At 45.2% G+C, this 22,671-nt stretch overlaps 1 protein-coding gene across 2 annotated transcripts in view; it reads left to right on the top strand.

Annotated features, from left to right (window-relative positions):
• The window catches only part of NCKIPSD (NCK interacting protein with SH3 domain), a 98,771-nt gene that overhangs the window by 22,115 nt on the left and 53,985 nt on the right, over nucleotides 1–22,671 (top strand). The window contains exons 2-3 of one of the 2 annotated variants that reach the window (XM_073351428.1): nucleotides 15,588–15,700; nucleotides 17,775–17,976. The exons of the other annotated variant lie outside the window; for it this stretch is intronic. Of the exons in view, the coding sequence (XP_073207529.1) occupies nucleotides 15,588–15,700; nucleotides 17,775–17,976 (315 nt within the window). The remainder of the gene's footprint in view (nucleotides 1–15,587; nucleotides 15,701–17,774; nucleotides 17,977–22,671) is intronic. 2 annotated transcript variants of the gene reach the window in all.

The following is a 22,671-nucleotide window of genomic DNA, read 5'->3' as shown; positions in this document are numbered from 1 at the left end:
CTTGAATAAATAAGAACTTTGACTTTTATGGAAGAGACCAGCCAAACCAAATTCCCTCTGATTTATTTCACACAGCAAAACCTTTGTGATACAAAATGTGTGAGACTTGTCATGTGGGATGAATGGAAATGAGACTGAAAACATGATTCATCAGCTACTGCATCTGTTTCTCTGTATTCTCCCCCTTGCCCCACCCCCCCGCACTCTCCTCCCCATCGTGGTCTGGAACAGTATTTTGAGAAAAGATCCATTACCACTAAAAGAAAGATAGTTGCCCTGGACCCAAGGCTTATTAACTTGCAGTAGTGATGAGGGTTTGCTCCATTTTAAGTTTGTATTCACTTCCTGCCATGTATGGTTAATCTAACTGGGTAGCTTGCTTTTTCTTGTGAAAGAACAAAATACCGGATTGTGACCCCTAAGAGCCCCTCAGTACCAACTGGCTGAGAGACCAGTGTTCTGTGAGCTCCTATCAGGCCTGACACACTTACTATACCTAACACTTTACTGTCATAGTATTTATCTGTAAAAAGTGTCAAACGAAAGCTCGTGACACACCAGTCAATAATATTGCGTGATTCATGTACGGATGGTGTGTACAGAGTTGTTTGTGCGCTGGAAATATGTTCCTGAAATATTTTCAGAGTCAGACTTTCCTGAGCTTTTCAGAATCAAAGGTATTGGAGCTGACAGCTCTTTTCCAGGTGGCCAGAAGAAAGCAGAGTTCCTTGAAGCTTTTCAGTTTTAAATAATGAAGTTTGTGTCTGCCCTAGCATCATCTTTATTGACTAACAAACCCCCCCAACCCTACAGCCCTTTACATTAATTGTTGGAATTGATTTCAGGCTTATTTCTTCCATTATCTTGATGGCATGAGATAAAAGCAGTATTAGAAATAATTGTGTGGCTGTTATTCCAAAGGATGATCTTGTGTGCTCCAGTAGGTGGGGGGATGGAAGGAAATCGCCTCCAGCTGTGAGATTTGGGAAGTCTAAACTTGTTTGTGGTTAAGCTTTTCTTGTAAGAGCTCCCCAGAGTGACTTGGGCTGGCTTCAGGGACTACTGTATGAGTGGACCACATTTTGATCTTGCTGTCTAAATTCTGAAGCTCTGGCTCAGACGTTTCACTTCTTTCCAAGACTGGGGATTGCTGTTTGCCTAACTCCGGTGTAGTGGCTTCCCGAAGAATGCATGGCAGGGAATTGAAACAGTGGCACGCCAGGCCTAAAGATGAACTTTTCTTTTTTAGTGGCATCTGTCAGATTTTAACCCCAGATGCGCTGCCACCTTTTTAATCTTTACTCTGAAAACTTGCTCCTGCACTTGGGCACACATGTGCTTGTTAAGGGCTTATTGACTTGTGCAGTGATATTATCCTGGTCCTAAAAGTAAGGATAACAGTCAGCCCATGTTGTGCTCTTGTTTCAGAGGGTCTCACTGTTGATTAATGAGACTCCAATTGACAGAAACGTTTAATGTGCAGCAACTACCTACCAGACCCCCTTCCCCACAACGTTATAATTAATTGGCTGGAATCCTAGAGCTCATAACTGACTCATAGATTCCTAGATGCTAAGGCCAGAAGGGACCATTGTGGTCTTCTAGTCTGACCTTCTGTAAAACACAGGCCAGAGAACTTCCCCAAAATATTTTAGAGCAAATCTTTTAGAAAAATATCCAATTTTGATTTAAAAATTGCTAGTAATTGAGAATCCACCTTGACCTTGGTAAATTGTTCCAATAGTTATATACCCTCACTGTTAAAAATTTACTCCTGATTTCCATTCTGAATTTGTCTAGCTTCAAGTTCCAGCAGTTGGGTCATGTTACACCTTTCTCTGCTAGATTGAAGAGCCCATTGTCAAATAGTTGTTCTTTGAGTGCTGGTCCCTCTGTGTACTCCATGCACCTGAGACCGGAGAATTTTAGCAACTAGTATCCATGGGTCTTTGCCTAATCCCTTGCTCTCCTTGTGCTCCATGCTGAGGGCCTAGGGGGCAGTGCAGAAACCTCTCAAGTTCTTCCTTACTGCCACATGGCCTGAGTCGGAATTTCCAGAACTGAAACTCTGACAATTTTTTTTTTAATATTTCAAAGTTCTTGTACAGTTAGTTGCTATTGTTAGTAGCTTTTATCAGTTTAGATAATTAAAATCTCTGCCCCAGGGGAATTCTCCGCTCTCCTGATGCAGGATTTAGAGTATGTACAGTGTTCTGGGCTTTAAGAATTGTGGTTCCTGCCTCCGATTATTTTTTAGTCAGCAGTGACCGCTAGCACTGCCTCTCTTTCCTCGAAGTTCATATCTGCACTACGTACGGTACCTGCCACTCCTTTCCGAGCCAGATGCGGCAGGCAATAGAACTCCAGCTCTGGAAACACCTTTGGAACATGCCATCAGGCCCCGGCCAAATCCAGAGGAGACCCCTCTGTACATTGGTCTGAGACATCAGAGCTCACCTCCTAGTTCAGTGTCTGACTCAGGAGGAGAAATAACTGGAGCAAAGGACCTTTCGTCTGGGCCTTTTCATGACAGTAAGACACAAGCACTCTCATAAGCTTAAAAACAGATCCCCCTCTAGACCTACGAAGGGAAGGTTTCCCTCCCCAACCCTGTCCAAGTCAGGTGAGTCCTCATGCCCAGGACACAGGGACTTAAGTCCTCTTAAACCAGGGATCTCAAACTCGAATCACCATGAGGGCCACATGAGGACTAGTACATTGACCCGAGGGCTGCATCAATGACACCCTGCTGCCCTGCCACCACTCCACCCCTTTCCCAAAGTCCCCACCCCAACTCTGCCCCCTCCCTGCCCCTATTTCAACCCCTTCCCCAAATCCCCGCCCCGGCCCCGCCTCTTCTCTACCTCCTCCCCCCTCCCTCCTGGAGAGCACTAAGCGCTGCTAAACAGCAGGGTGGGAGGAGAGCTTGGCAGCATGCAGGAAATAACTCTGGGAGGACACAGAGGGCTTGGCGGGCCGCAGGAAATAACCCGCGAACCGCGTGTTTGAGACCCCTGTCCTAAACCTTGTGGTCATGATCAGAAGGCACATAGAAGCAAGGCCCCTTCAGTACCACTCTCCACATCGTCAATACCGAACACAATACTGATTAAGACAAAGTGTTGGGAGCTAAGGACTGTGAATCATTTGTACTGATGATGATTGCTTGGTCAGAGGCAGTACTGTAATAGCCCCAGCAGAAACCACCAGTTATTAAGAATCCCTGTACATGGACACCGGTGGTGCAGAGCGATGAGATGCAGCCTCCTAAAGCTTCAATATCCTAAACCACTCCAGAGGAGGAGCCCATTTCCCATTCCATCTGCTAGCTACAGCTTCCTGACATCCGAACTGGTAGCACTGCTGATGGAACTGGACCTGACATTCTCATCATTGGGAGAGTCGGGGCATACCAGTGGAAAAAATATTCCACTCCAACCAAAAGATACTTTAGTTTGCAGCTGTGTTTCCTGTAGTAGCAGCACTATTCATCTGTGACATTGCACTCCATAATGTTTTATGGAAATATGCTTAGGAGTGTGGATATGATGTAACTGGAATATGCTTTATGCAAAAGACCTCTTGTAAGGTATCATAACAAAGTTTATAAACTACTGAATATATTCCTCCTATTTGCATTCATGTATCATTTTTGTATCTGAAGCTAGAGATATGAAGTATAATTCTGAGGTCCTCTTTTAATTAAGCGAAATGTGGGCCATTAATGGTGGTTTAAAATCTTGATGGCTCCCATTGACTAGGACAATTGGTTGTAAATGTTTTATTTTCCTGCAAACCTTCCTGTATGCTTTGTGGGCTAACCCAGGAAGAATGGAGACAAGGGATCTTTGTGACATGATACTGGAATCCATCTTAATCCTTTGTACTTTTCCATTGATGAGGTGGGGGTGGGGACAAGCACAGACAAGATTCTCGCATTGTGCCAAACCTATAAAAGGGGATGGAGCAGGACAAAAGAAGTGGACAGTCATGAGAAAACCCCTGCTTACCACCTGAGATGTCTGATGTAACTAACAAGGGCTTTACACAGAGTAAAATGGATTTCTTTGGGGTTTGGATCCCATTGGGAGCTGGGTGCTGGAGACAGGTAACCTGCTGAGCTGTTTTTAGTTAGTCTGCAACTTTGGGGGCGTGGCCCAGACCCTGGGTCTGTGTTGCAGCAGGCTAGAATGTCTGGCTCAACAAAGCAGGGTGCTGGAGTCCCAAGCTGGCAGGGAAAATGGGCTCAGAGGTAATTTCAGCACATCAGGTGACAGTCCCAAGGGGATCTCTGTGACCGAACCCCATCACACCATCATCTTCCCATATGTGGACAACTGGCATCTTAAGGCAGGACACGTCCAAAAATTCATAGCATGAAGCTTGTCGCTGCACCATTTCTTCGCATCTGCTATGGGCAGATTTATAGATCCATTTATGCACAACCTTTGTACGTTGGTTCAGATTTGCCTTACTCTCCTGGATCAGATGGTGTCATGTACTTACATAATGCTGTTTGCCAGATGTCTCTGCTGCCTGCTGGTTTGGCTTTGAACAGTATATATACAGAGCAAACACAATATGAACACTGTAGTGACCATCTCCCCATCAAGATGAGGGCCTCTCTGACTCGGTGGAAAGAATCCTGCAAATTACTGGTGGGAGGGTTGTAATTAGACCTCTCTGTAGGTAAACTCTCGGGCCTGGTGTACACCTAAAACGTAGGTCAATCTAGCTGTCGCTCAGGGCTGTGACAAATTTCAACCCCTGTGCAATGTAGGTACGTCAGCCTAACCCCCACTGTAAATGAAGCTACATCAACAGCAGAATTCTTCCATCAACCTAGCTACTGCCTCTTGAGGGAGTGGATTTACTACAGCAGTGGGGGGGGGAGAACCCTTTCGATGCCATAGTAAGTGTTTACACTACAGCAGCATAGCTGCAGCAGTGCCACTGTAACACTTGTAGTGCAGATTTACCCTCAGATTGCATGCTGAATATAATCTGTGTCCAGTCCACTGGGGGCTCCTTTTCCAGCCTGACCGTTAACTGGTCCTTTAGCTGGCAGGGTGTCTTTGATCCTCAAATCCAGAATAATCCTTGTTTAAGGAACTTCTTATGGCCTCTTTAAAGTTTGTGCTGATGTTAATGAAAGGTGGGTAGAAAGGAGCAGAGTCTTCTCTCAGGCCCTAGGGTTCTGTGACAACAGCTGCTAAAAAGGTCCTTGGGATTTTCTGTCTAGTTTACTGTTTTGTGTGCAATTCTCACGTCTGTCCAAAAAAACATTAACTGATGACTTTCTGCTCCATCTGCCCCTTGATGGTAAGAAGTGCCTTTTCCTCATTGGTGGCTTTAATAAAGTACATACGGTTGTGTTTATGGAGCATATACCTGAAATCTACATTTGTGCTCCATGTGGCAGACTTAGGTTTTGTCTGGTCTAAATCCACAGCTTATTTGCCACCCTCATTGATTCCTGTCTCTCAAATCCCTAGCTTTTCTTTTTCTGCACCTGGCCAGCCCTGCAGGTGATAGAGGTGCTGTGAGACTGCTGGCAGCTTCCCTATAATAACTGCTTGCTGATGGTTGCTATCGATCTAGCAGCAAGCAATGGCTCAGGGGAGTGAGGTCAGCTTTATTTTTCTCCCTTCTCTCTCCTGTCAAGTCAGACCCTCTCTTGAAATGGTTGAACCAAGCTGTAGAACTTGCTGCTAATATCTGTGCCTGTGGTTATCGGCAATATGAGCATTGACAGCAGCACAAGGTTGTGATTTTTTTAATCCCCCACCCCCACCCCGGGGGGAAGAGAAATGACTGGTGGGGGAAGGGACACAAATAAAAAAAAAACTCTATGCAAAATGATATTAAATAAAGCACAATCCACAGCATGTGATTGATCGTGTAAACGTATCCTTCAAACATAAAATTGTCTAAAATGAAAAGCTTGAAATTCTGTAAGTATACAATAAAGCCCAATAAAGCTTTGTATCTTCCCCAGTTTTTTGTGCCTGACCTTAGATACTGATATAATTTTACCATTTGTTGTTTGGTTTTTTTTCCCCCCAGCCCTAGTTTGCTACAAAGATTCGACCAATCCTACTGTGCTGCAAACACAGTCGATAGCTGCTGAGCTGGGTATGCAGAAGAGTTCTTTTGAAAAATGACAGCATTCTAAACTCAGCTGTTCTGTCTACCATGATTTTACCTTCCATTTTCCACCATTTTGCTGCAGCCTCCTTCCTAAACGTAGATTTGGGTAGAAATATGGGTCTTAAATGATAGAAGAGAAGAAAGGAACTCCGCTTTAGGTTCCATCAGCCATGTTTCAGCTGTTGATTCCTCTTGTGGACTCCATCCTATGACCTCTGTCTTTAGGATGAGTCATGTTTGCCAAGCAATGGAAAGGTTCCATAGCTTCTGTGAATAGTCTTTTAGTTTTCTCCTTGTGTAGATCCAGTTCTTTCCTAATCAATTCAAGACAGATTTCAACTGAGACTACATCAGCTGTAATATGGCAAGTACCTCTAAAACCACCTTCAACTGCTTTTGTAAATTAGCACACACTTTGTATGACAACTGTGTTTTGACCAAAGTTTCCTTGTGATTTGTAGACATTTCAACATACTTGTGGTAACTGGATGCAGATAGAGCCCAAATATCACTGAGGAGCTGGGGCATCAATCCTCCTTTTTCAGCCATTAAATTGGAAGCTAATGGTGGTGGTGGAAGAGTTTTTGGATTTCTGTAACTACTACTACTACTGTTGGGTTTTTTTCAGTGAAGTTTAAATAGAATGCCGAACACCCATATGTCAGAAGTTTAGAATAATTGTCCTTGAGGAATTCTGTCCTTTTTCATAGCTTCCTTAAAGACCATCTCATACTTTTCTCTTCATTCTTGAATGGCATCTTCAGCAAACACAGTGGTCTCCAGTTTCCTTTTCAGCTGTAGAAACAATAGCTGAAAGAAGGTGCCTGTTGTTCCCTGTGTAGGTGTTTGTAACCATCACAGGTCACTTCTCAAGATTGACTTACCATTTTGTTCTTGTGTCGATGTGGATTCTTTTTGTTCTTTAATTTGTTCTCTTGTTTCACCGCTGCCGTCTAGTAGTGGATATGTGAATTTAAATCGGTTTTGAAGAGCATATTCAGGGTGAAGTGCTTCAGTCATTTCTTTAAACTCTTCATCTTATATTTCATTGAAGATTATGTTAGTGTAAAGGGTGCAGGTCTGATCTGTAATAAGTTATAAATACTGTATCTGACATAGTCATTATCCTGCTGGGTTATTGGATGAGTTTGTTGCTGCTTTGTTAGCACAAATATTAAAGAATAAGACTTTCTCAAGCTGTTATCTTTCCTAGGTAACGTCCATCTCTAATCTTTGGGTAACAAAGAATTAGTTTTGTGTTGTCAGTCCTTGGATGCATCTGCACTGGAAAAATAAATATTCTGATTTCAACAGTGCTACTGCACCAGAGCTAAGCTGCTAATGGAGGGCTTGGTGTTCATACTACTGTCAGGAGACCCTGAGCAATGACTTGACGGTAAAATCATCTGAACCCCTGTCCTTGCCTAGGGAAGATTGTGGAATCTCCATAGTTTAAGAGCAGGTTAGACAAACACCTGTCAGGGATGGTCTAGATGATATTTAATCCTGCCATGAGTGCAGGGGACTGGACTAGATAACCTCTCGAGGTTCCTTCCAGTTCTATGATTCTACGCTATCTCTTCCAGCATTGCTGGCACTGAAGTAGCTGCACTGAAATGTGCGAACTGACTTTTTGCTAAAGCACATGATCAGATGTCCCCATGATCATGAAGAACTGGGAGAGACTGGAAGAGATGGAATATTGTTACCTTCTGTCTAACCTTCCCAAAGGCAAGGAAAAGCTTGTTTTAGAAGGGAGAGTTTGCAGGGCCTGTCATATCTGTAATGGGCCAGTGCAGTAAATATGTAAATCTTACACACATGCGTGTGCACAGAGCATGGCTGTAGTCCATGTTCACTGTCAGCCCATAAGAGTCTATTTGTCTAGAGGAATGCTTGTCTGAAAGGTATGATTATTCTGGACTGCGGAACAAGTTCTTCGCTCTGATTGCATTTAAAGACCCCAGGCATTTTGCAGAATGACGCTTGCAGATGAACGCAAAATGAGGAAGGAGGAAAGTTATTTTGGTGGTATTGGGGAAGTAGGGAGGGAGGACTGTTGAGGGGAAAGGTTATAGTGCCATTGTAGACAGTACACGCACTGGGGTTTTCTGAGAAATGCTAAAACCCTGAATCGACTTAAATTTCTCTTCCCAGTACTGGGAGAGGGATAGCAAGGATACTGACCTTCTGGATTTTATTTTTCAGTAGTGGGGAAAAAAAATCAGATTTCAAGGGGGTTTAAATATTTCCTTAAGACAAAAGTGTCCTCAGCAGAATGAGGATGTCAGATATGAGAAATGCATACTGATGTCCATCCCTGTCCCTTTGGGATCTGGGAAGGGTGCGCTGCTCCAGTCACAGATTGAAATGTGTTAGTGATCGGCTGTGCATGGTGGTACAAAGTATAGATCTGTATTTGCCTCTCCTTCCCCCATCATAATGTTTGCTATCCATGCTACGGGGTGGAAGAGGAAGCCTGCAGACCAGCTCTAGCGACATGCTTCCTGTTTGCTCATGCTATTAGTAGAGAGAGAGAAATACTGATTTATTGAAGGTTCTATAATTCCATCTGCTACGCTGTAAAGAAGGAAACCTCCATTCTTATCAACTGTTAAAGTGCATGATTTAAATGTAACCTGTTTGTTAAATGAATTTCACATGCATAAGAGGAGATTCTTGTGTTTTGAGGAGCCCCATTTTATAGGCTATAGACTGAGGTATAACTAGTTCAACCTCTTATTACTAGTGGGGGCAGTGACTGTCAAAGTTAACTGCTCTTCCCTCTGGCTTGCCTTTGGTGTCCAGCCTAGGTGCCAGGCCAGTTGTAGTGCACAGTCTCTCTGATGAAATTTCTTTTAATTGATTTAACAAGAAACTTGCAATTAATCTCTCTTCTAGTGCAACCTTCTTCTGGAATGACAATCAGTATAAATGCTTTTTCAGATAAAATCTCAGTCACTACTGTCATGGTTACCAGGCTAGCTGCACCACTGTCCCATCTATGGATCTTATCAGGTGCATCACCACCTAGTGTCAGGTCTCAAGCCTTTAAAGGTATGTCTACATTGCAGTTAGACACCCATGGCTGGCCCATACCAGCTGCCTCAGGCTCATGGGCCTCTGTCTGCAGGGTGTTTATTTGTGGTGTAGATGATCTGGCTCTAGCTGCAGTCCAAGCTCTGGGACTCTCCCACTTCTCATGGTCCTAGAGCCCGGGCTCCAGTCCAAGCCTGAAAGTCTACACTGTAATTAAACAGCCTTGCCCTGGAAGCCTGAGTCAGCTGGCATGGGCCAGCTGTGGGTTTTTAACTGCAGTGTAGATGTACCCTAACTCCTTGGATGGAATTCTGCAGTTCACCTGCTCTGACTGGGACCTGGATTACAGCCCTTGGGCATCAGCTGTGACTACTTCAGCAGGTCCAACTGGGTTTGGCACCCAAAGCTCTTTTTCTCTGGGTGTCTGTGACACTGTATGTTTGCAGTGATATAGAAATAGCTTCTTCAAAAGATACAAAGTATTTAGGGTATGTCTATAATGCAGTTAAAAATCTGCAGCTGGCCCACATCCGCTGACTCGGGCTCGTGGGTCTCTTTAATTGCAATGTAGACTTCTGGGCTTGGTGATAGGATGCCAGAGTTTGAACTGCCTGAGCCCAGAGGTCTACACTGCAATTAAAGAGCCCTGCAAGCCCAAGTTGGCTGTAGGTGTCTAATAGCAGTGTAGACATACCCTTAGAGCAAAGTGTAACAGTAAAAGGCCTACACTGATATTAGTTACACCTTCATAAGTCCCTCATATCCCAGTTAACTCTGTCTCTAGCAGGGTTTAGCAGCCTGCTCACATCATATGTCTCTCCCTATCTCTGTGAGTCTTCCCAGCTGTCAGCTTTTCCTTTCTGACCCAAAATCCCCTCTCCCTTTTCTATGGTCTCTTAAATTTTTTGCCTCCTTTGATCTCAGCCTTGGGGAAGGTACCCCATTCTAGCCTGGATGGAGCCATCAATTGCTATCTTAACTCCTTTACAACTGTGCAATTGAAGCTGACTTCTCTGTGTCATTGTTTTACATTCCTTGCTTGGCACCTCTACAGCCCCCTTTGGTTTAGCTGTATGTGTTGAGCAGGCAGCAGGACAAAATGGAACAGGGAAACTGAGCGACACACAGTATTAATCAAAATATTTTCCCAGTTCATCACAAATACATCTCTAAAATATCAGTCTGACTCCATCCATGTTAGCTAAGAGTATCCTATTGATTCTTCTTCTTAGAACACTGCCTGCACTATTGTTTATAGTTGTGGCTCGAAGGCCCAGTCATGGTCCACCGCTACATTGTACAAACGCAGAACCACAACAACAACATTTCCGTGTAGGTGGTTAGAAAAGCAAGGAACATCTGAATAGACATGTGAGTATGCCTTGCTGCATCCTTGTGCATTCACTTCCCCACCTGGGGATATATAAGATTGCAGCTTCAACCACCCACTCACTTTCTTCTGGTCACCATAGTCAGTGTGTCCATTTACTCCCTGTCAGCCCTCGTTCCCTTTCAGGAAAGTTTACCTTTCCTTGTCTACACAGTTCTTTTCATAGCCCGTACAGTCAATAGCTAACAAGAATTTTATAGTTCCAGTGACCATTTAGTTATATTTAGGGCTCCATGATCCAGGATCCATACTGTTGTGGGCCTGCTGATTTGGTCTAAGTCAAATGCATGGGCATCACACTGTGCCCTCCTGCAATACATCCATCCAGGGATACACGCTACCTGCCTTACTTCCCACTACTTCAGTCTTACTGTAGATGCTTGATCGAAGATAAAGGCTGGTCTACGCTAGACAGTTAGATTGACCCAGCTATGTTGCTTGGGGGTGTGAAAAATCCGCACCCCTGAGCAATATAGTTAAGCCAACCTAAGTCCCCATGTAGCCAGCACTAGTTTGGTACAAAAATTCTTCCATCGACCTAGCTACCTCCTCTCAGAGGGGTGGATTTACTACAGGGAGGGGAGAACCATCCTCTCGCTGTAGTAAGTGTCTATACTGAAGTGCTACAGTGGTACAGCTGCAGTGGTTTAAGTGTAGGCATATGGTAAGTGATGGCTGGGACTATGCCTTATTATCCACAGGATGGAGGGAATGATTGTATAATGGAATGCCTCTGAGGGAGATGTCAGCAATGGAGGTCAGACTCCACACCTCTGGTTCTAAATGCATGAGTTTCTACTGCCTGAACTGAGACCTGCTAGAGCAAAGTCTGTAGCAGATTCGTAAACCTCTGTATAGTCCAGCCAGCAGAGTGTTACAGAGCCGTGCTATGCTAGTGTGGGTTACATGTGCATTAGCAGTGTGCATAAACCCCAGCTGATACTACTGCTCAGAAATTCTGCCCTCATGCTCCCAAGCCCCATAAATCACCTGCATGCAGTCATCTCAAAGAACCACAGATACTATGCTAAGTAATGCTCTTTTTAAAGTACAGTGGAAAAAGGAGAGAGAAAATGGAAGTAGAATAGACCTTTAAGTGCAAATATTGTTCTGAGTTTCTGAGATGGCTGCTGGTTAAGTTACAGGGGGGAAAGAATTTGTAGCTAAGACATTTGCAATTCTAACTATGAATTTTGCCTTTACAGAATCCATGGTCCTTTCCGACTGCACAGAATTTTTCTCTCTTCTCCCAGTGGAGCCTTGCCAATGCCGTTTTGATTGATTAAGAAATGTAGGAGTGACTTATGCTTGCCATTCCTGGCTAGTCTGGTTTTCAACCAGAACACCTGGTCAAAAAGGGACCCTGGCAGCTCCACTATTAAAAGTCCAGTTGGTGGTGTAGCGGGGGCCCAGGGCTAAGGCAGGCTGCCTGCCCTGGCTCCGTGAGGCTCCCGGAAGTGGCTGCCAGGTCCCCGCAGCCCCCTAGGTGCATGGGCAGCCAGGGAGGTTCTGCATGCTGTCGCCAGCTCCACAGCTCCCATTGCCTGAGAACTGTGACCAGTGAGAGCTGTGGGGGCAGCACCTGCAGGTGTGAGGGCAGCACATGGAACCTCCCTGGCCGCCCATGCACCTAGGGGCCACTGGGACGTGGCAGCCCGCACTCCCCCTCCTGCACCCCTCGGCCCCAGCCCGGCCCCCTCCTGCACCGCAAACCCCTCATCCCCAGCCCCACCCCAGAGCCCGCACCCCCAGCCGGAGCCCTCACACATACCCTGCCCCGCAGCCCAGAGCCCCCTCCTGCGCCCCAAACCCCTCATCCCCAGCCCCACCCCAGAGCCTGCACCCCCAGCTGGAGCCCTCACACCCCACACTCTAACCCCCAGCCCGGAGCCCTCCCACACCCTGAACCCCTCAGTTCTGGCCCCACCTGGAGCCTGCACCCCCATCCCAGAGTCCATACCCCCCTCACTCGAAGCCGCTCGTCACCCCAGAGCCTGTACCCCCAGTCAGAGCCCTCACCCACCTCCCACACCCTAGCCCGGTAAAAGCAAGTGAGGGTGGGGGAGAGCGAGTGACAGACGGAGGGGGGATGGAGCGAGCAGGGGTGGGGCCTTGGGGAAGTGGTGAGACAGGGGTGTTCAGTTTTTTGCAATTAGAAAGTTGGCAACCCTAGGTAAGAGAATGGGATATATAACACATAAATAGAGTTAACAGTGTGGTGGATTGCAAATTTCAAGTTAGTTCTGTACCTTGATTTTGTTGTTTCATTGCTTTCCATGGGGATTAGCTGGATGGTAGGGCACAGGAATGTAGGGGGAAGGAGAGGCTGCAGCAAGCAACCAATCAGCAGAAGGTATGCAACATAGTTATACAGCACTGCAAGCATGGTGCTCAAATGACCAAAGGTGTAGTCCTTGCCCTGAAGAGCTTCCAGTCTAAGTGAAGGTGTAACTGAGCAGTGATTAACTAAAAGCACTGGGCCTTGTGGAGGGTGAGATGAATCACCATAAAACCATGCAGTGGCAAGATTTGGCAGTGGTGCACACTTTGTGTAAACCCTGAGAATTGTTTTAATTGTGCGGTTTGACGCAGCGAATGGCTATACAGGGAGTTGAGTGCGTCATTTGATACGAGCCCTTTGACCAGTTCAGTGGTGGTATTGAGGGGCTGTGGCAAGTGCTGCATCACACTTTTCAGCCAGGACATTTGGAAGCAGTGCAGGGGCTTTGCAGGTGGAGGGACTAAAACATTTTTATAAGAGGAGATGTTGGCAGCTTTCAGAGAAGTAGCCCTCCCTACCCTGAGGAGGGCACTGAAGGTTTCGTTACTGTTATACTTTCCCAGCCCCAGAGGGGAAACACAGCTCACCTAAGGTTTCTCCTATCTTTTCAGAACGTGAAATGCCGTCTCTGAAATGCTTTGCCTTTCCTTCCTTCCTTCCCAAACACTGCTCTAAATATATTCAAGTAAGCCCTGCTTTGGCTTTTAAATTAGATCTTTCATTAGAGGTGGAAAAGCCTGCCTAGGAGGGGGAACGGTTGGGGGGGCTTTCTCCCAGGGTGCATGCTGGGCTGTTTGAGGTAGCTTAGCCCACATCTGTGGTGTTTAATGAGCAGATATTTTTATTTTAACATACTTTGGATTTGTCTCCTATAAAACCAATTCCCCTGCTGTTTTCTCCTTATCACTTGTTTTACAAGAAAACTAAAAATGGTCCCTTTGAAAAAAATGAAGTGTTTCAGAGAGGCACTTTCATTCCCTGCCTTGTCTGGCATTTTTCAGTGTTGTCTGCAGGTTGCTGTAAATACACATTTGGCTTAGTAATTAATCAATGCATAAATAATACACAGTGTGTTATCGGAGCACGCACACCAGTGCTGTGGAGGCAGCGCATTCTCCCGCTGTGGAGAGGGATTGCCTTGTGCTGCTCTGTAGCAACCCCCCATGGCCAATTAAGGTGCATCCTTGATGAGCTTCCGAATGCTCTTTGGCCAGATAAATGGTTGCTGTGATGTGGGCAGGGGGTAAAGCAAGGAAAAATGAAGGAGATCTTCAGCATTCAGACAGATGGAGTGAATGCCTGATTAAAACCAAAAAACCCACATGCACTGAGCTAAGAACACAGGCATGGTTATTTAATGGTCAGCACACTCAGTTGGGAATTAATACTCCTGGGCTATCTATATTCAGGGTTCTACTATTGACTTGTGACCTTGCACAAATGACTCACCAATACACAGTCTACCCTGGACTTCAGTTGCCCTGTGCCTAAAAGTGAGCCTTGCGTAATGATTGTAAAGCACTTAAAGAACTTCAGGTGGAAGTGCTGAATATGTGTAAAGTCTTAATATACAAAACAGTTTAGGAATATTTCAAGCGTAGAGGCCAACTTGAATCTTTCTTGTCCTTTCATTCCAGTCATTCCTTGTAGTGCGAGCCATTTGGCTCTGGTCCAACCTGCCTTTTGTGGATATGCACCTAGTCTGGTTTTTGTAGCATAGTGTCTGCCTCCATCTCCGCTAAGTGGGTTGGGAGAAATGGATCTAGGATTTGAAGTCTAAACAGACAAAGCCATGGTGCAAAAGCACTGGGGAATAGAAGGTCCCAAGTCATGTTAAAGGAAGAATGAACTGTAATTCAACGCGGTTGGGGAAACTGCTTCGGTTTTAAATCCTGCCGGTGAGGTGCAGTATTGGTTTTGAGAATGACAAAGTTAAACCTGTTCCAAGGCTTTTGAACATGGTCTGACTGATGAATTAGATGTTTTCTGTTGTTTTTCTTCTTGAAAAGCTGGTACTGTCAACAAAAAAAGTGATAAACTGGCTGGCAGGCGTGTAGCTAGAAGAGCAAATGATACAATGATGACTTGAGTGGGAATCTGGAAAAGCCATTTCAGCAGCAACTAGAAAACTCGCAAGAAAAATGTGAATAAAAGAGCAAACGGTACTGTTTGAACTGGCATGAGAAGTTCTCCAGATACTTGGTGTGCATGTTACTCCAGAGGTGGAAAAGTATAGCAGAAGGGAATAAGCATGGAATAAATTGTGTTGCAGTGGAAACTCAAAAGCTTTCTGTGGCAATCTGAATGTGAAATTGATTTGAAGAGCTGTTCCATGCTCTTTGCAATTGATGTTCATATAACAAATTGTAGGAATTCAGGGCCCAAAAGGCAAATGCATGGAGCTGTGGTGTTTTTTTCATCTGTAACAATAAATCTTGAATAGACAGTGCATTTTGTGTACACCTGCACATTTTAAAAAAAAATAAATTTTTTAAAAGTTGATTCTTCAAAGAGGTAGGGAACAGACCAGGACAGTTGACACTGGTTATCACATGCTGTGGTTCTGGACAAATAAAGCCTTTCTCTTATTTCCATTAGTCATCTGAGTTCTCTGCACTGCCTGCTCCTGGGGATTTCTTATGCTGTCAGCTTCACTTACTGTGAAGTACGATGGAAAGGAATCTGAAAATGAAGACCTGGTAACGTGTAGCGTGTTGTGTTCCTTAGGTGCTGGAACAAGATGTGGTTTTGCAGTCCATTGACCGAGCTATTGAGGCTATCCACAATGCAGCTATGAAGAATGGAGGCAAATACAACTTGGAGCAGAGGGATGTTCTCCAGTAAGTACAGCCAATAGCTGGGACAGATGGGAAAAGAGCTTGAGCTGTCGAGTCCCAAAGAGGCAGGGAAAGAGTGAACGTAGTGGTACAGCCACGGTAGGAGGTTGTTCACTGTTCCAGTCCTGGGTGTAGTTAATAAGGGATGGCCGGGTTGGCAGTTGGTAATTGGAACACCACTGCTGTTAAGTAAACAAAGGACTGAAGTACTTGGGGAGCCCTCCAACTCACTGATGTGAGAGCCAGGTGATGGACAGATGAGTCTTCAGTCACCACTGCAGCGTCTCCTCTCAATCTCTGTCCACAATTCCATTTTCCTCTAAGCAAAGCAGCTTCTCCAACTCACTGGGCACCTGTCTGCTAATCTAACCCACTGCAGGTGGCTTGGAGTGTCACATCGGCTAAAGGCTTGCTTGGCAGTTCTCTCTACAAGTGCGAGGGAGATGGGGGGAGGAGGAGAATACTCTGGTTCAATTGCAATCCGGGTTTGGGGGAGAGATTTTGCATCTTCTTTGGCCATTCCATTTTGCCCTCTCAGATGCAGCTGCCCCACTGGTTCCTTTCTCCCTGCCCCCAGGCTGTTAGGTCACTTGGCCTCTAGATCCTTATCTTTAAATCTGCTCGTGGTTAAAACATGAACAAGAGGACATCTCTCACCTAAAGTCAGTGATGCAGTGTTAAGGTCTAGAGACTCCTTGTTTCTCTCTGTCTGTTGGCCCTTGCTCCTCCCAGGGTGAGGACTCTGCCTTCCCTGATGATAGCACAGTAATTGTACCTTCTGCAGCTGCTGTCCAGCCAGTGGCACTGAAACAACTAGGCACTTTTTAGAAGATAGCTCAGAGAAGTGATACTTCAGCATCTTGACATTGCTACAAAGTGGTTTCAAGGCTGAATTTGCCAAATGCATCATGTAAAGGAAACTGTGCAGCTAGTAGAATCACATATAATTCCCCTGCCCTGAAATAAAAACCCATCTGAACAGTGGTGGTCACTGCATCATGCATGGCTTGCACCTCCCCTCATTGGGTGGTCTGAGTTGTGCTTAATGCTCCAGATGAAACGGGATTGATTCCATAGGCACTGATGATTTTTGTATGTGTATGTTCACCCACCTACCCACAAATGCACAATTTGTGGTGGTTGGCTTGGAGAATGGCATCTCTAGAAACTTTCTCCACTGCGAACAATGGACCTCAACCCCCTGCATCCCTCAAAAAAAGTCCAGACAGATCACTGCATTGTACACACGCTTTTCTCCATGGGAGAGGGTCTGAGGGAGAATAGATCCACACATGACAAAGGTCAGCCACATTGCTTAATGCACTTCCATAAGGCTCTGAGACACTACAGTACTGAGGACAGTATAACAACCTGTATAGAATACGAAGAATAGATATGTTACCTTCAGCGGGCAGCAATTGCAGGGTGATCCTTTAATAGCCCACTCCTGGGGGACAAAGAAAGTGTCATTTAAAGGTGGAGAGAGGCTGAATTGGTGTCCAGAGCTTGCTGAAGTTGAGTTTCGCTGGGAGGGGCATGTTGACAATTTGGTGTATTTGTTTCTTTCCTTCATTGCTTAAAAATGTAAATCTATTGGGATTAGCAAACTTAGTGTTTGAGACAGGGATGTCAGAGCATGGTGTCTTTGTAATACACCATTAACAATTGCTTGCTAGGAGACTTTTGATACCTTGAGTTATGGATTGAGGCATCTCTGCTTCACCTCAAATCAAACAATCATGGACATTGTAAGGGAGCCATAGAGCTAAGGTGCAGGCAAGTCTAAAGCTCGTGGCATAACAACTAGGCCTCCATACCATGAAGTGGAGATATGTCACCTGTGAACCCTGATTCACAAATAATGTGCTTTTTACAAAGACTTTTCCTTCCTCTCTGAGAGGTGCTTCCTCAGTAGTTCCATGGAGTTGGACTTTTTCTATCTTCAGTAAAGATCCTCACTATGGAGATGTCTATTGTAGCCACAGTCCAGTTTCAGACTTAAGCTTCTTGGCATTGGGTACTGACTTCAGCGCTTCACCCATGTCCCTAATGCCCCTGTTCCCGTTCCATTTGCCAGGAAACTGATCCATCATCGGAAGGAGACTGTGTCACGCAAAGGTCACTCACCAACCAGTCAGGGAATGATTATGACCCCATCCTCCAGTGATCACCATTTGGATTTAGCACGACAGCCCAATGGCATGTGCCGGACAGGTTATGAGCGACACCACAGCCTGCCAAACACGGAGATCCAAGAGGATGATGAAGGCCTTTACCAGGTAACGGCATCTTGGCCTCTTCTAGATTCTTACTTAAAGGTTCCCTCCCTCTTGTATCATACATAATATTCCCTGTGCAGTTTCAGTTGCACTTGTTGCCTTGAACTATAGTGTAGCTTCACTGTTTGCTACTATACAGCTACTGTGTCCCATCCCAGGCGTGGCTGGTATGATCCCTGTGTATTCTTTACATTTATAAAGCACTTTGAGATCACTGAGGATACAAGACTATGTAAACGTGCAAGATCTTTTCTAGTTTGTGCTACTGTCTCTTTCTTGACACCTTTTTAAAGAGCTGCCGAGTCCTCAGAGAATACTTTGAAATACATTGTTTTTAGAGACGGTTCTGCTGAGGTCATATTTTTTCTGTGCTTTAATTTTCTCCTTGTTAAATCTGCACAAAAACAGGATCTTTGTTCCTTAGGAATTCATCTGTATGTTTGCTTATTCCTCTGCTCAGGTTGTGAACATCCTGTTTTCTTGTGAACATCCCTAGTAGTAACAAATTAGAGGAGGAAAACACAGGAAATGTGACTTAAAAGCAGAATTCTACCTAAATGGAACAAAATTACTGTGAGCTGTCAACAAGTTTTCAAAGAGACTGGCCAGGACAGACTTAGCAGCAATTGTTTGGGATAGATTCTGTAACTCATTACATGATGGGAGATAGCAAAGAGATGCAAGTTCCCGTCAGACAGATGGCACATTTTGGTGTAGGGTTGCTGCATCTGTCCAAGATGAGTGTTTATAGTGCCACCATTACCCCATCACTGCTGATAGGAGGGGCTAGTTACTGACTTAATCAGGAAACATAAGTCTGTGGAGATGATAAAAAGGGGCTGGTGTACAGGCTTCCTAACAAATCCTCTATTTTTCTATCCCAGTACTCTGCCCCTGTAGGCAACCAAACCAACCCAATTCTAAAGCCCTCTGATAAAGGAGAAAACTAGCTATGCTTTTTTAGGCTAGCCAAATGGCTTGACAAACCTCCAAGTAATTCCCAGCTTCTTTTGTAAATCTGCACTCACCTGGCTGCAGGGAAGGTCCAAAGAACATAAATTCTTTGACTTAACGAGAGGGCACCGTTCCCATCTGTGATGGATGAGAGACTGACAACTTTGGGTGTGTTCTCATTAGAATGTGCTTGCCCATGTTGAAAGAACTAATTAGATTATAATTATAACCCCTGGATGGGGATATTTCTGATATGCTATGAAAATACAAATTGGAGCAGAAATATCCCTCCCCCACCTTATGCAAAAAAGCAAAAGCCACACTACCTTATCTGTAAGGTAATTTCTTCCTTTCTGCTTGTAAAGCTGCTTTGGGGGGAAAAATGCATTTTAAACCGTTTTCTGTGGTGTTTGAGAGGAACAGAGGCTTACAAAGAGACACCTTTTAACTGCTACGGGTTTCTAGTCAAGTCCTATTTTTGCACATACTGTAACTTTTGGCAAGATTTTGGTGGGTGGTTTACAGTGGTTCAACAGTGATGCTGCCTCCTTGCTTCTCGAAGGCTGAACTGAACAGAGAGTGTAGCTGGACGCTTCAATTCACCAGCCTAAGGTAGTTATGTGAGGACCAGTTCCTATGGAGGAAAAAAAAATCTAGAGCATTATAGCAGAACAACATCTCTGCTAGCGTTAAGGTTAAGGCCAGCTTTCTGTTTGTTTTAAGTGCTCTGAAATCGATATTATTAATCAAATTTTGTTGAAATTTGATGCACCTCGTGGAGACATTGGGTACTGTCAGAGATCTAAGTTTGGGGCCATTTGACCAAGGGGTTTGTCAGATACAGCTCATGGGGGAAAAGACAACTTTTCTTAAAGTTGACACATTTTTTGCAGACCGACAGAGATCAAACCAGAAATGTAATCTGAGGACAGCAGTATAGTCAGAAGGTGCTGAAACCGCTTTTTGTGGGGGAAAATCTACTCAAGCAAATGCTCACTGCAGGGAGAGTAATTAGGGGGTGGAAGACCTAGATGGGAATAGAGAAGAGGGGTTGCGGACTAAAGAGTGCGAGGAGAGGCATGGAACATTGGGAAAGGGGACATGGCTGTCCGTGATGGGGGAAGTGGGGAAGAATAGGGCCAGAGACATCTGTCCGCCCCACATTCCCTTCCCATGTGTGTATCATGATCTGGGGGCCCCTGGCCCATCCTCAGGGATGTGACTCCTCACTTAGGCAAGCCTCCTCCAGAACATGGCTCACACACCTTAGGTTATACCCTCCTCTCATCTCCCTATCCCCCATGTGAGCTGGAATCTGGGGGTCCCTGACCCCCAGTAATGTGTGAGCCTTGCACTTGTGTGTATGTGCCAGAATGTGAGAGGCCTCTGCCCATCTATGGGGATGTGACCATCCAACCCTGCCCCCATCCTGAGTCAGGTTTGAGGCAGCTTGTCTTTCTAGGGGTGTCTGAGCCCCTCTCCCTACCCCCGCTCCCCATGTGAGTCAGGATCTGGGGAGGTCCTTCCCCTTTGGATGGGGAGCTCAAACTGATATGCACCAAGAATATACTTCTGAGACTAGAGTGAGGAGCTGAGAACATTCGTGTTTGACACATATCATAAACTCTCTGGGGGGGGGAGGGAACACTGTTAATGACCGATTAATAATTAATCGATAATGAATAACCAGTTGATAACTAATACTTGTAAAAATTGCAACTGTGATTAGTGAGAGGGGTTCTCTTGAGTCCAGGTTAGTTTATTAATAACAAACCTCAGATAAATCAGCTTTGTCTGTAGTTGTTGGTTTAACAGTTAATGAAGACAGCACATACTCAGAGAGGCATGAGGTACCAACAGCTGTGGAAGCCCTTCCCCGTTTGTACTTGCTGTCAGTCCAGACAGCACATGGTCTCTACTTCCTCTTGATTTCTCAGGGCAGTTATACCTGTATTACCCTTTTGTGTTTATCATTCCAATCCTTGTCTATTTCCTCCTTTTTGGTGCCTACTTCTTATCTTAGGTCATTTTCTAAGATTTCTGTTCCCTTATAACTTTACAATTGCCTCAGTACCTTATGGTTAGTCATTGCTTATTTCTGTTTTGGGATAATGTTGTTATATCTCTTGTGCATGTTTTGTGGTTAATATTCCTAAAATATCTCTTGCGACAATTTCTAAAGGTTATTGCTTAGGGCTAGCCTACACTGGCAATGTTAAAGGGCTGCCATGGCAGCGCTTTAGCGTGGCTTGTGTGGTTGTGGCAGAGCACTGGGAGAGAGCTCTCCCAGCTCGCGAAAAAAACCCACCACCACAAGGGGCATAGCTACCAGCTCCAGCGCACTGTCTACACTGGCGCTTTACAGCACCGAAACTTGCTGTGTTCAGGGGTGCGTTTTCACACCCCTGAGCAAGAAAGTTGTAGTGCTCTAAAGTGCCAGTGTAGACGAGCCCTTAGTAAAATTCCACTCCTGAAAGTTAACTTAGCTGCAGAGCATCATGGGACTCTTGCTGCCAGGCAAGCCGTTGGTTCTTTCTTTGACCTATTTTAAGTGCCAGCACCTCCCACTGATGTGAATGATCACATCAGTTCAGACATCTCAGAGGAATTGTTTCAGGCTATATTCATCTCCATCAGGTATTGTTTCAGCTGAGAACATCTCACTGAGATGAACAGGCCACTTACCACCTCTCTGAGCCTGCTGTGCTGCTCATAGATGTCTAGAGGCCCTCCCCTTCATTCTCCCTTCAGTTTTATACAGTATTATAAAATTGAGCACCAGCTCTGCTCTAGATAAGGTTGGGAAGCCCTTCCTGTTAAAAGGATGACTCCTCTTAGTGCTCTAGAATCGGTGTGCTTACATGGATTGTCTTGAAATTTGTTGTGTCTCATGGGAGTGTAGGGTGGAGATTGTAATCCAAATGTTGGGCCATTTGAGCAAGGGGTTCCCGAGATACAGCCCCAAGGAAAAAACAGCATTTCATTAAATTCACAGGGTCTAGCAACTTTGAAATCAACCCTGGTTAGAAGTCTGAGAATGAACTGTAAACATCTGGTAAAAATCTACACTTCTCAAAAAAATTTGCTAGAGGCAATCTGAGTACAACAGAATATTCAGAAGACAATGAAACTATTTTTGAAAAGAAAAGACTGTTTGTGACCTTACAGGACGGGAAGGGGTGATTCAGGGAGCAAGACAGTGTGGTATGGTAATGAGGGAGAGGGTTTTGGGTCTGCAGCGAGTGATCCAGATATTATGGGGGGATAAATAGGAATGGATAGTAGGAGAGGGAAAAGGGATTGGGGAGGGATTAAATAGGGGGTAGATATTGGTGGTGTGGGTGAGAAGATGAGAGGGGTAACAGGAAGTTGGGGGTTTAGTAGCAAGGGGCTGCCAACCCTGAATTCTCCCTTTTCCTGTGAATGCTGTGATGTGGGGGAGTCCCCTCCCTCTGCCCACTGTGTGTTCTGGGATATGGGGATCATGCTCCTCTTTGGGGGTGTCTGAGCTCCTTTTCCTAACCCTCCATGTGATCTGAGATCTGGGGTGGGGGGGTAATGAAGGTAACACAGATTTACACAGCTGAAACTCAGAAAATAAATAAACTACACACCACCCCTGTGTGGGGTGGGGAGGCTGTTCAGTGTGCAGTAGGGACATGATTTGGAGGAGAGGCAGACTGGGTGCACCTTGGGCAGGGCTGGGGAAGCCTGGCTGAAGTGGGAGCAAGAATCCCAGCT

Source organism: Lepidochelys kempii, chromosome 7, assembly GCF_965140285.1.
Source record: "Lepidochelys kempii isolate rLepKem1 chromosome 7, rLepKem1.hap1, whole genome shotgun sequence".
NCBI classification, from domain to species: domain Eukaryota; kingdom Metazoa; phylum Chordata; order Testudines; family Cheloniidae; genus Lepidochelys; species Lepidochelys kempii.
This window is presented reverse-complemented; position numbering and strand designations above follow the sequence as displayed.